The sequence below is a fragment of the Balaenoptera musculus genome, chromosome 7 (genome assembly GCF_009873245.2).
Source record: "Balaenoptera musculus isolate JJ_BM4_2016_0621 chromosome 7, mBalMus1.pri.v3, whole genome shotgun sequence".
Taxonomy (NCBI): domain Eukaryota; kingdom Metazoa; phylum Chordata; class Mammalia; order Artiodactyla; family Balaenopteridae; genus Balaenoptera; species Balaenoptera musculus.
The window spans coordinates 75,343,561-75,357,623 of NC_045791.1; the positions used below are offsets into that span (position 1 = coordinate 75,343,561).

Genomic DNA, 14,063 nt, shown 5'->3' on the forward strand with positions numbered 1-14,063 from the left:
TTTAAGTATTTGCGAAATAGTAAAATCTAGTTCCTTCTTAGGTAACTGCTGCCGAAAATGAAATACTTTTTACATCATGCTTTGTTGTTTACCAGACATATTTGAGTCCTGCTTAAACAAGTTTCAAAATGGTTTTCAAGCTAGGGAGATTTTGCCCTCCAGAGTACATGAGGCAATATCTGGAGGCATTTTGGGTCATCACTACTGGGGTGGGAGTGCTACTAGCATCTACTGGATAGTCAGTGATGCTACTCAACATCCTACAATGCCCAGGACAGTGACCCAAAATGAAGATGTGTCTGGCCCAAAATGTCAATAATGCCAAGGTTGAAAAACCCTGTGACAGCTGTAGTTTCTGCTTTATGTAACCTTGTGGGATTTAAGAAGCACTAAACACCAAAGAACCCAACAACTGAACCTACATGGCTGCAATTGTCTTTTTCAGTTTCTTTTAAAGAAAAAGTTCTTCCGTTTTTCAATACTAAGTTCCCATATTTGGAAAACAACCCAAAGAGCTCAATGTTATTAAAATGGCACAACCACAACAGAGTGTATTACAGGAACAATACAAAGTCAACTAAGATTAAAAACTGCTCTAAGACTTTGGATATAAGAAGTTTTATTCATCTGGTGGTACTTGATGCTCACAGGGCACCATACAACAAATTTAAAAAATACAATAAGAAAAAAATTGAACAGCCAAAGAGATCATTTCCATTAGAGGGCCCACAGAAAAACCAACAAAAGCCCACAGAAAGACCCACCTACTGTCCCCTTAAGAACATTAATTTCTTCCTGCTTAAGTTTGGCTTTAAGAAACACCAAAGGAAAGTGCGAAAGAAAAAGTCTTTGAAAGATAGTTAAAACTTCACATAGCGTCTTTCACATGAGCATCTCACAAAATGCTTTCCTTATTCAAATATGTAAAATAATCCAAACATTTGTGAGCCTCAATTTGGTCCCAACTTTCAAGATCGTAGGCCTCAGTATTTGCCTCATCTCTCTGTCCTCAAATTTGTATCAGTAAAAAGTCACTTACAGGTAAAGCCTCCTTTGCTCCACACTGCCACTACAAAGCACAGATGTTTTACATAAAGAGCAAGGGCCCAAGCAAATTCAAGTTATACAAGTACCTGAAGTGAAAATGTAACTAAGTTTCCCCAAGACTGGTTTAAAACCGTATTTTCCCTTTGAAATCCATTGTATTCAATTTTCATGATTAGTAATTACTGAAGGTCATCTGACATCGAATACAGAGAACAGCAAGATTTAAAGTTGTATGGGGGTTACTATTACAAAACCTTCTAAAAAGATAATTTTGGAAATTTAGTACACATTACCATGTTGTCACAAAGTTATGTCACACAAGAAACGAGTTACAAATTCTGCCTGGAGAGTCAGCTAATGCTCAATATCAATTCTGTACAAGTCAGCCAATTATAAGCTGTTTCTCAAGTAAGCCTCCAAAACAGGGAGCCCTAAGTATTAACAGTTCAATCAATAAACCTCCTAGTCTCAGTATATTGGTTTTACTTACTGTGGCAGAGTCATCCTATGTTTAGGCTGCTGCAGAAGTTCATTTCCCATTAGACTGCACAGAAGTATTCAATACTATTACATAAGGAGACAAAATAAAATAGCTATGGGAAGTGAAGGACTAAAACTAAGAAATTTTTGGCCAGAAAATTAGGGAAAACTGAAGATATACTTTTATATAAAAAAGTACTGCCTTAATGCTTGGTTCCTCTAGATTTAAATGGCATTTCAGTTTATGCTTGACACCTATAGATCAATTTATCATCTGATTACTAAATGCAAAACTAAGCAAACCTAGACATTTCAGCTGCTACCATTGTATAATATCAGTACATAAGTAATCTGTAACTAGATGTCTCCCCTTTTCCATTATACTGCATTTCTTAAGGGCAAGGGGCATGTCAAAAGCACCTTTGCATCCTTACAACTAAGCACAATGGCTGGTATACAGTAGGTGCTTAACAGGTATTTACTAAATATATTGTTGAGTAGTGGCTTATGACATGGGAAAAGAGCCCAAAGATTGTCTTATTCTAACTAGCATTACTTAGGTAGTAGCCTCACTCCCAATAGGTAGAAGGCAGTTTTAAAGTAAAGACACCTTCCCCACGTTCTACACAGAATCGTCAAGAGTTGGATATGACTTGAATCACTTCCCTTAAGCATGTTCATAAAGCATTTTGAGAAATCAAGAGATGAAAGGCGCTATGTAAGTGCAAAATAATATTATTCAAGACAGTTCAGCAAAGATGCTATAGTTTCTATGGTGATGGAAGGGTTGTGCTAGTTTGAGGTGAACACCAAAGCTACTCTTCTCAATGTCATTATCAACAGAACAATGGAATTTTGACAAAGATGCCATCACTTTATATCGCTTGTATTCTGCTAACTACTTTCTATAAACCAGGTGACAGAAAATGATATAAAGCCACTTATTCTACACAAACCAGTACTTTATCAAAGTTCCGTATTTTACAAGTCATGTTCAAAAAACACACACAAGTTAGCATTTTGTACACAAATGTTTATTTCTCAATTAAACATTCCCTTTAAACACAAGGAATGAATTCTAAATCTTCATAAAGATGAATTAAAAATGAAAGCCCTCCAGAATAGTGTGTGCAATCACTGTGTTCTTGGTCACTACTGGCGTTTACTGTTTAACGTCAAAAACAAAGACAGGTTATTTAAAAATCATGCTACTGGATTTCTAGCTCTTCCTCTATGACCAGTTCTATGCTGATCTGCAATGTTTAAAAGTTTACATCACCAAATCGAAGCAAGTTTAAGGTGTGAAACAGCTGTGCATTAAACACAAAATAAACAATAAAGTTACAAGATATAGTCAAGTTCATAACGAATATAGGTGTTCTTATCATCATTGTAGATTCTTGGGTAATGTGCTATGAGCGCATCCTGTGAACCAATGTAGATGGAGTTGTAAATTTTCCAATACACATCTCTGACTTTCCGGGCTGGGTGAAACAAACCCTAGAATAATTAAAAGGCTACATTATTTCAAGAAATACACAACCTTAACACAACTAACAAACCATAAAGATATGGTTCCAAGCATTTCCCTTTGAGAGAGAAAACAAGATGGCAACTGCACAAAACTGCAGTGGGCAAAGACAAAATCTAATCCTCCCTCCCCTCACAACTGTTCTCCCGTATGGCACAAATACACCCTACTGATAATTAGGAACAGTGACTGAATTCAACTAAAATTACTTTTTTCAATGAGTACTCTTTTAAAAATCTTTGACCTACCTGTAAACAATACTGCAGCATTCTACATGGTCCAATAGCAACTCTCAGACCCTCCAGGGCCCCCATAACTGCCTGAATTACATGGGGAGATGTCTCAAACACATTGGGCCATACATAGTTCAACAAGTGATTCAGTGAATCTTCACAACCAAATCCATAAACCCCAAGTGACATGTGTTGCACCACTGCACTAGCCGTCTGTCTGTGTACAAGGTCCCTGTAACAGAGGCGGAGAAAGCTCTTTGTTAAGATACAGTCTTAGTTCCACAGAAGATACGTGCCTGCCCGTTAGAAACTAAATCACAAATTCAGTGCATGGAATGGATGCAGTCATCCCCACACCTTATGTATGTGATACAGAATGCTTTTAGAGTGACTAATGATTCTACTTGAGAACTTTGCTTTAATGACTCAAACCTCACTATGGCTCAAAAATAAGCCATATTTTTCTTTGGAAGTAATATGAGCAAGAAAGTGGAGCACAGTGTACATTTTATATGCTACTAAAAATGAGGGGACACATGACTCTTACATATGAATGATTAACAGTAATAACTCATTTTAAACTCTGTAAATTTAAAACCTTTGAAAGTAATTCAATACAACAGATAACTAAATTGAGATTAAATCTCTTCCCTTGTAAATTTTTTTTGAAGGTTCATTCAAGAACTCAATTTAGGGAAAGGAAGAGAAGGACCAATAATTTTTTCAAACCCAGAAATAAGAACTCTTATCACCTCCCATGTTTTAAATGAACTTATGTTTTTTAATTAGTTTATTTATTCATTTTTGGCTGTGTTGGGTCTTCGTTTCTGTGTGAGGGCATTCTCTAATTGTGGCAAGCGGGGGCCACTCTTCATCACAGTGCGCGGGCCTCTCACTATCATGGCCTCTCTTGTTGCGGAGCACAGGCTCCAGACGCGCAGGCTCAGTAGTTGTGGCTCACGGGCCCAGTTGCTCCGTGGCATGTGGGATCTTCCCAGACCAGGGCTCGAACCTGTGTCCCCTGCATTGGCAGGCAGATTCTCAACCACTGCGCCACCAGGGAAGCCCCCTAAATGAACTTATGTTTATGACAAATCATTCAACTGACTACAAGCATCAGATAAAGGGTCTATGAAGGGTATAAAAACAAGTTCACACTCTTTACCCTCAAAGGCAGGAAGAGTACCTTAAAGGTGTAAGAGAAAAAAACACCTGAACTTAGTTACTAGCATCCTTATTTCTCTTATTTATTGTAATAATCTATTAGGCATAGATTGAAGTGAAGCTGTATTCCTCTTTAATAAATTTCCCAACTAATGTTTCTTGGTATCAGGACTCTATCAATCACTTCAAGCAGTACTTTATCGGTGGTCACCATCTGAATAACTGGGGGCCTGCAGTGGGAATAGTGTGGCTCTGGCAGGCTATGTTCAGTAGTTCAAAAGCCTAAAAGAAACCTCTGCTTCACCTGCTGTAACAAAAAGCTAAAAAGATCAGGTCTCTTTGCCATACCGATAAGCTCATGCTCATCATTTCCTCTAATTATATTTGACTTTAATTTTTAAAACAAAAGTTGATCAGGAATGCCCTGGCGATCCAGGGGTTAGGACTCAGCACTTTCACTGCAGGGGCCCGGGTTCAATCCCTGGTCAGGGAACTAAGATCCTGCAAGCCACGCGGCGCGGCCAAAAGAAAGGGGCGGGGGGTGGGGTGGGGGGGTGGTGGATTAAAACAGGGAGGGGGCACTTGGAAAAAAAATTGGAGGAGCCACTATAGCATCTCTCTTATTTGGAGATAATAGTCATATTTATAGTTTCATAAAAATCCAGACTAGCAGTCCCTTGTTTAACTACATCACAACAAATAGGTCATGTAATAATTACTTCCATAAGTTCTAAAATAAAAGAAGAATTATAACTATTTTCTTGCATTTAGTTCAAGTCACTTACCTATCCATTAAAGCATCTTCAAGGAGTGGTGTTACAGCATAAATGTAGTCCTTTCCCATTTCACCAATATATTCAAACAAGAAGGAAAGTGATTTTAACACTCCATTTTGAACATTCAGTTCAGGAACTCTGTATTCATTCATTAAGGCAGGTAGTACTGTGAAGGGTGAACATGTTTCAGCAACAATAGCTATTGCTACAGTGGTACAAACTCTGTTCTGCCTTTCCTGAACTTTGAGGTTGTTTAAAAGTGTAGCCAATACATCATGAGGGCTGGAAAAAAATAAATGTTTCAGGAAACTGTTAGTTTACAAGTCAAAATTTTTTCGGAGGGAAGAAAAATAATCAAAGGAATGAAACTTCATGGTAAGTAATTACTGGGAACTTAGTAATTTTATGCTAAAATGCAATACTTTCAAGTCACTGGCATTACGGTCTCTACTTAAGAACTTCATTTAAAGTGTTCATTTTAATGAAAAAATTCAAACGGCTTCACTTTCAAATATAATTTACAGTCTTTACTATATTTCCTGAAACAAAAATAAATTTCATTAAATGTTTAGACTGAATAATTCTTTGAGTGGTCAGAACATGGCCACTAGATCTAGGCAACCTTACAGGAGTATCCAAACTGTGGTCTCCCATGCCACAACACACAAAATCTGTTTTCCAAAATCTTCCCTCCCACACACCTTTACCACATTTATTCTCCTTCTTTAAGCATTTATTCTACCACAAATTTAAAGGGACATAGGAACTAAAAAGTTAACAACAGCTATTCATTGCAAACTTCTTGACTACATCACAGATGAAAAAATATTATTGCTACCAAAAGGCAGGTGGGGTGACTCTAAATAATCCAACTTTTGTTATGTTTTATTGCTTGAAAATATTTAGTTATTAAGCCACATGTACGTAAGTATCTCATATTCTACAATGACTGTTTCTTCTAGTTTGGTTCTGGTGGAGTAGAAGCAAATAACCATAGGTTATCTAATAAAATAGCTATCATTCAGTTGTCTGTAGATTAATTTTAGAAAAATATTTTTAAAACACATAAAGCATTAACATGAAAACTGAATTATGTTAATTGTTTTACTAAGAACTGGCCTTAATATTTTAAGCAATATCCTAAAAGGACCAACAAAATTTGAAATTATTCTGAAATGGTACTGTTTCCCTCTTCTGAAAATAGTGAAGTGTGTCTAAATGAAATTTTAAACTGTTCCATCTATTTTAATTCAATTTAACATTTAAGAAAGCATTTCAAAAACTGAAGGTCAGTGGTTAAAGTCTATTCTAAAAAAAATAAAGTCTATTCTAACTGCATTAATTATGTTACCTTGCCTTAAAAGAGATTCTACAGAAATAGAAGCATCTTTTAACACTACAATGGGTCTATTACAAAGTATATAAAAAAAAAAAATACACAGAAGTAAATAATACTCACCCAATGGCCTTTGCAATATAACCAAATGTGTTGACTGTGGCTCTACGAATAGCTTTTTTGTGAGCTTTTAAGAGCTCTAAAAGCTCAAAGCAAATCCTCATCCATTCTCTTGCAGACACATATTCAGCTCCCCTAGTTTAAAAAAAAAAAAAAAAAGTTAAATTTTTTGTGACAATAAATTTTAAAAGGTCAATCTGCAAATTCAGTTCTCAAAACATGATTACCAATTCATTTTAAGCATTAAAAAAATTATTACTTTTTAGAAAGGATGGTTTAGTTTTAAAAATATACTGCCACTCCCTCGTTACTATTCAAATTTGAAAACACTACTGAAATATTAGCCTGACCATATATACTTACATTAGCAACAATAAGCAAATTTGCAAAGTGAATAAAAAGTGGCTAAACGTGAAAACCAATACCTCTTATTAAAATGTTTAGGTAACCTGCTTACCTATCAGCAATACGTCCAACAAGATCAATACAATTCTCTTGTACTTTTTCATGCCTATTCTTTAAGATGGGGGTGAGTCTAGGCAGCAGATCTTTAATTGGTGGAGTCATCTTATGCATACCTATTTAACAGAAGTCAAACACACTATCAATTAACATGTGAACTGCAACCTTTGTTCATTTTACCTTTTATTTAACAATGTAATATACGTGACTAGGCATAAATACAAACTTACAGCTGCCTATGAAAGAAAAAGCCCCAGCTTCTGATCAAACGCAGAATTTTTAACTTTTTATTAACAACTTCTGATTATGCATAAAAATGAAACAAATTAGTGAAGTGATTTAAAGAATGATGGATACTCAACAACAAAAAAAAGTTTTATTTGGTTCTGAAATGTATTTGTACACTGACATTTAAATATGGGGACAGCTTATGTTCCGGCCATACACAACAATATAAGCCAGAGGTAGACATGTAAATTAAAGCAAAATTTTCCAGAAAGGGCCCCCTTACCCTTTAACTGCAAAACAAACAGATCTCCAGTCTCCCTGCAATGCAGGGCATACTTGGATGGTATTTACACCTATGAAGAGAGAAAAAAGGAGGCAGCTGGCAGGGGCTCTTGCTCTAACTAGAATTGCTTGCTCTGATTCTCTCTCCATTGCTTTTCCCATGTTTCTCTGACCAACAATATGGTTTACAATTCCCTGCAAACCAGAGCCCCACAAGTGGCCAAGTAACTGATTTTTGGCAAGTATCTCCAAGTAGAGAGAGAGGAAAGGGCTGAACTGGGGATTATATGTAAATGCAATGGTTCGAAGACCTCCTATACTGCATAAAAACCCCTTACTAAAATGAGAAAAATAGTGGCTATCACAGCCAGCTATTTCAACCTCCTGATAGGTTATTTCTGTCCCTCTAAACTCCGTAGAAGTTACTTTTGCAATAGTTACATTCACTTAAAATGAAGGATAAAACAGGAGACTGTTTGTTTGTTCCATCATAATGCCCTTAAAGAGGAAAAGCTTTGTTCTCCACACCCAAGAGCATTTGTAATACACCGCTGTTTTAACTTTGGGTAAAAAACTGAAAGGACAGTTTAAAAGAATTGGATTTAAATAAAAATGAGATCACTTGATCAATTCACTTTTCTCTCTGGTTATTGTTCCTTGAACTTAATAGCAAGCAGGAAAACCTACCATAACCATTTACTAATTCAAGGTTGAATAAATATATAATATAAAACTTTAGAGTTCTCTCCACCCACCACCTCCTCTCCCATGTATTTCAGGTGAGACAATTTTTTTAGGGCCCTCTATCCCATGACATCAAAGTTTTTTGAGTTGTGACTACTTCCTCCTCTCTTGCAGGTCCTAACCTTGCCCTCTTTCTCTCTTTTAAAGTAAAATATAAATAGATTTGGGGGAGATAAGATTCTTGTGACATCCCAACTTAACTGTAATTTTCAGTGGTTAAAAAAAAAGTATCAGACATCATTAGTCAACTCCTAAATAGGATTCTCTATTTTACTTTCAAAAAACCAAAGAAACTTTAAAATACAGAACAAAAAATTCTTACATGACCAACAAATTCCATACCTATTACATTTACAATGGCCTTCAGTGCTCCAAGAATGCTGCCCAATACTTCAGGGTACTCTTCGCCCAAATACTCATACAAAACAACACCCAAGTGCCCCATCAATTTTTCCTGTAATAAAAAAATAATAATGATGCAATGTTACTGTTTACATTACTCCTTTTGGTGAAGAAATAAGAATCTGATATAAAAGTTTACCTCTTGACAAGTCTTCATGACAACAGCCGTTCGAGAGATCAAGTCAGCTGCCTGTTGCCTAACTTTTGCTGATTTGTTATTTAAACGCCACAAAACTGTACCGCAGATCTGAGGCAAGTACGGTTTGACTCGTTTGCCAAGAGCATTGACCACTGTGCCAAAGCCGTTCAACATTACTGAGTCCTTTAAAAAAAAAAAAAAAGCCAACTTAAATTTAAAAACTACATTCAATGTGAACAAGAATTCAGTTTGTAACAACAGTTGAAATATACTTATATTCCGTTTCCAAAAATCTAATCTAAAAATTTGAGGTAGAAGAATACTTCTTTGTAGCCAACTGTATGAGAACATGAGCATTTAAAAATTATTTCAAATTTAATTACTCTTTGGTGATAATATTTACTTGAAAATATGTTTTACAAATATGAAAGTCAGTGGCAACTTGCCTAATAATTAGTATCATTACCTCTGTAGTCTGTTCTTGAAAAGCATAAAGAATACCATCAATCAGTTGTTCTTCAAGTTTATGATCAATATCTGCTGCTCCCAAGTTGCCCATAATTTTCTCAATTGTCTCCATCACCATTTTTCTGTACTGTTCAGCTTCATCTTTCAGATCATCCACAATCCTGGATATAATTTCTGCTGCACCTACTTTGTTTGCCAACTCCACAGTAGTATCAACTAACTAAAAAGAGGAGGAAAAATCATTTAATTTACTGCTTTTCCAAGGAAATAAAGAGACATCATGAAAATGGAGTATTCTAAAGATACTACTTAGCTAGTAAGCATGCTGAGAACAGATGGCTCCTACTATTAAAACTTTAAGAAAAAGGTGGCCAAAAAAATTTAAATATGAGTCTAAGTCAAGGGGATTTAAGGTTAAGATTGTATTCATGCTTCACCTAGCCAGATTAAGCAGTTCATTTACTAGACAAAAATGTCAATTCATAGTTGGCTATTTATCCTAGAATACAAAAGCAAAATGGAAGTTAACTGGCTGACTAAAATCCATCTCCTTTCACAATCAAGCACAAACAACCTGTGAGGTTCTCAAGGCAAAAAATAACTTATGTAATATGCATTCAAACTAAAGGATCAGTTGAAAGAATTTTTGAAAATATTTTTTATGATACAAGCTTACCTGCCGGTAATTTCTTCTATCCAAAGCCATTCTGTGTTGCCAGAAATGTTTAAAAAAAGGAGGAAGGATCTCTGTTTTAATGTAGTTTGCTTCTACACCATCTGTTCCACAACACTGCTTTACCACCTAAAATGTTAAAAAATAATAATAGTAATCACAGTCCTGGTTTAATATATAATAGTTTCTTTTTTTTTTTAATGATATAAAATTCTCTTTGAACCATGAAACACATTTAGATTAACAAATCTGGAACAACAACAATCTGGAACAATTACCTTCAGCACAATTTTCTTCATTTCTTCATCAGGAGATTGGAATTCTCGAATAAGAATTAACATCACTTCTCTAGTATAGTAGTTGGCATATTCTGCATCCATGAGAGGAATAAGATACCCAATAGCCTTTAAGAAAGCGGCCAGACCCTATTTTAAAATAAAAAATATATATATACTTAGTAAATTAGATTTAAGTCACTTGAACTTCAATGAGTAGAAATAAAAAGAAAAATGAAATCAAACTGGTGAATCTACCTTTCCTCTGTGTTGGCGGATACCCTTCCATAGAGGCTTTAACACAGAATCAAAAGATTCGATACCATAAGGAGTTGCTGCTTCAGCCAAGGCAGCAATGGCCAAAGCACTAATGGTCCGAACTTTCTGCTGCTCATCCACAAGACCTATAAAAAACCAAACACAAGTTCTAACTAAGCAACATTACCTAACTTCCATAGCATCATCCAGATTCTAGCAATATATCTAATCATTTAGTCAAATTGCAGAATCTGTTCCCATGAGACAAAATTAGGCAAAAGCCAGTATGAACCACAGCCTTACTAGCAGCTAATATTACAAATCCAATCATAAACTATATGGTGTTTATGTAGTTTACCTTCCATTTCTCTCTCCAAAAATCAGTGGCCTAAATTTCAGGAAACCTGTCTTACAAAAGACAAAGTTATGCTACAACTTACCATGTTCAATGATTTCAACTAAACTTCTGAGATGTGGCAAGATGGCACAGCCCATGAGAATAGCTATTTGCTGTACAATTTTTATACCAGTGTGTCTTGCTTGCCAGGACTTCTTGCTTTTGCACACAGCTTTTAAGAAAGGCAATAATGAAGGAATGCCCAGGGCAGAGGCTACCACAGCAAAAGCTCTAGCTGTTGTGTTACGGACATACTCATCCATGTTATCTATATCAGGTCTCATGGTAGAGATCATAGTAGCCAGACCAGCAGCCTAAAAGTTTAAGAAAAAAGCAACAGTCATGAGTTGATAACATTAACCCTCAACCATTTCATTCTAAAATCAAATAATCCTATCAACATATATAAAACTTTCTTCTCCAGAAATATAAATACCTTTGCCAAATTAGAAATAATCTCTCGGCCTTCCACTCTAGCATAGTAATCCTCATCAATCAACAATGGTTCAATGACCACTAGGATCTGAAAAAGAGAAGGAGCTACATTTTCACAGCAATTACTGATGCAATGCTCAAGTAACAGTACATGTAAGGGAATTTATAATTACCAGGACTTTGTTAATCAAGGGACAAATTAAGAATTTTAATCACACAACTTTAAACCCCACATAAAGATGAGTATTTGGGAGCACTGTTAACCACACAGACTATAAAATACACACAGTACACACACACACACACACACACACACACACACACACACGCCCATCTGCATTTTACAATTCTAAACCATAATTACCATCAGCAAAAAGATGGTTCTTAGTACTAAATGGCATGGTATAGAAACATACATTTTCTCATTCTAATATCAATAAAAACAAATTTTAAAATATGAATATGAACCCCCTATATAAGATGGCAAAAAGTTACATCTATTTACACATGTATTTGTGTACGTATCCTTGTGCAAAGAAAAAGGTCTGGGAGGGCATGTAAATTTAACATTGGTTAACTGAATATCTTTAAAGAGGCTGAAATTTCCCTTTTTATTGTGAATGTGTAACATCAGCTGTTACTTTTTTAGAATTTTTAAATTTCACAAATACACTTAATAATAAGCTGGTAAAAAAAAAATCCACTAATTCCTTTTACATTAAAAAATATCAAACCATTAGAAACACAAATTGAGAACAAACCTTGTGCACATATGGTCGAACTAAGTCATCAAGTTTGTATAATATTCTATCAATAACTTTTACAAGCAAATGACGCTCTTGATCCTCAAGTGTAGGCGACATCAGCAGAGGAAGAATCTGATTAAACAAAGGACCAGCTCCAAATTCACGAGCTTTATCAGTAATCTGACGCAATGCAGCCTGGAAGAAAAAAGAGTAATAGGCATATTTCTTTATTATAAGCATGAGAAAATTAATTACTCCACGGTTTTCTGTAACTGAATATTTTAGTGTAAACTTCAGACATTTTACATAGAGTAGCATGAGTTCATTCCCATCAAAATTACTCTGAAGTCTGAACTCTTGCGATAAAGGTTCAATGTTTTCAGTTAACTCAAAAAGGGTAACTGAATGCTGGAGAGTGTGTGGAGAAAAGAGAACCCTCCTACACTGTTGGTGGGAATGTAAGCTGGTGCAGCCACTGTGGAAAACAGTATGGACGTTCCTCAGAAAACCAAAAATAGAGTTACCACATAACCCGGCAATCCCACTCCTGGGCATATATCTGGACAAAAATATAATTCAAAAAGATACATGCACCCCCCCCACCATGTTCATAGCAGCAATATTCACAATAGCCAAGATACGGAAAACACCTAAATGACCATCAACAGATGAATGGATAAAGATGTGGTGCATATATACAACTGAATACTACTCATCCATAAACAAGAATAAAATACAGTAAGTCCCCTACATATGAACCTTCAAGTTGTGAACTTTCAAAGATGCGAACATGCCCCTGTACGCCAGCTGTTGTACTGTACTACTGTACTTTTCAAGGTACTGTACTGTAAGATTAAAACTTTTATTTTTTGTTTGTTTTTTATGTATTATTTGTGTGAAAAGTATTATAAACCTATTACAGTACAGTACTATATAGCTAGCCAATTGTGTTAGTTGGGTTACCTAGGCTAACTTTGTTGGACTTAAGAACAAATTGGCCTTATGAATGCACTCTCAGAACGGAACTCATTAGTACGTAGGGGACTTACTATAATGCCATTTGCAGCAACATGGATGCAACTAGAGATTATCATACTAAGTGAAGTAAGTCAGAAAGAGAAAGACAAATACCATATGATAACACTTGCATGTGGAATCTAAAATACGACACAAACGAACCTATCTATGAAACAGAAACAGAATCAAGGACATAGAGAATAGACTGGTGGTTGCCAATGGGGAGAGGGGTGGGAGAGGGTTGAACTGGGAGTCTGGGATTAGCAGATGCAAACTGGTATATATTGAGTGGATAAACAACAAGGTCCTACTGTATAGCACAGGGAACTATATTCAATATCCTGTAATAAACCATAATGGAAAAGAATAAGAAAAAGAATGTATATATATGTATAACTGAGCCACTTTGCTGTACAGCAGTAATTAACACAACATTGTAAGTCAACTATACTTCAATAAAAAATAAATTTAAAAAAGAGAGTAATTTAATAGAAAGAGTCACAGAGTATAATATAAAACTCCTTAACTTCTCCTAAAGGATCAACCACCTTCAAGCCACATATGATACTAATACCCCACATAATTCCACTAATTACATTACAATCTTCAGCATATTTTAAAGGCTCTGATGATAAAATGGAGAATCTCTAAAATTATAATGAACATGATGATTTAATAAACTGGTACTTACTTTTCTCATTGGAGGTGTTCCATTCTTAATTTTTAAAAGCAACTTCATTATTTTTCTCTCTTTTTGCTCTTCTGGACTAAGTGTTGATTCATCAACATCAACCTAACAGTAAAAAGTAAAAAATTTAAAGGTTAGTGGAGATACTATGACTTGTAACTT

At 35.4% G+C, this 14,063-nt stretch overlaps 1 protein-coding gene across 3 annotated transcripts in view; it reads right to left on the minus strand.

The window, feature by feature from the left end:
* Positions 1-602: 602 nt before the first annotated feature.
* SF3B1 (splicing factor 3b subunit 1) overlaps positions 603-14,063 on the minus strand; it is a 39,154-nt gene continuing 25,693 nt past the window's right edge. The window contains exons 11-25 of one of the 3 annotated variants that reach the window (XM_036858576.1): positions 13,905-14,006; positions 12,212-12,391; positions 11,452-11,538; positions 11,059-11,329; positions 10,619-10,764; positions 10,364-10,510; positions 10,089-10,214; positions 9,411-9,632; positions 8,945-9,127; positions 8,746-8,857; positions 7,145-7,265; positions 6,691-6,822; positions 5,241-5,513; positions 3,307-3,523; positions 603-3,027 (exon numbers count right to left, since the gene is read on the minus strand). In XM_036858576.1, coding sequence (XP_036714471.1) covers positions 2,869-3,027; positions 3,307-3,523; positions 5,241-5,513; positions 6,691-6,822; positions 7,145-7,265; positions 8,746-8,857; positions 8,945-9,127; positions 9,411-9,632; positions 10,089-10,214; positions 10,364-10,510; positions 10,619-10,764; positions 11,059-11,329; positions 11,452-11,538; positions 12,212-12,391; positions 13,905-14,006 — 2,478 coding nt within the window. In that variant the 3' untranslated portion in view covers positions 603-2,868. Of the gene's footprint in view, positions 3,028-3,306; positions 3,524-5,240; positions 5,514-6,690; positions 6,823-7,144; positions 7,266-7,660; positions 7,731-8,745; positions 8,858-8,944; positions 9,128-9,410; positions 9,633-10,088; positions 10,215-10,363; positions 10,511-10,618; positions 10,765-11,058; positions 11,330-11,451; positions 11,539-12,211; positions 12,392-13,904; positions 14,007-14,063 lie in introns of those variants that run through there. The other 2 variants (XM_036858577.1, XR_005020666.1) reach the window with 2 other exon arrangements.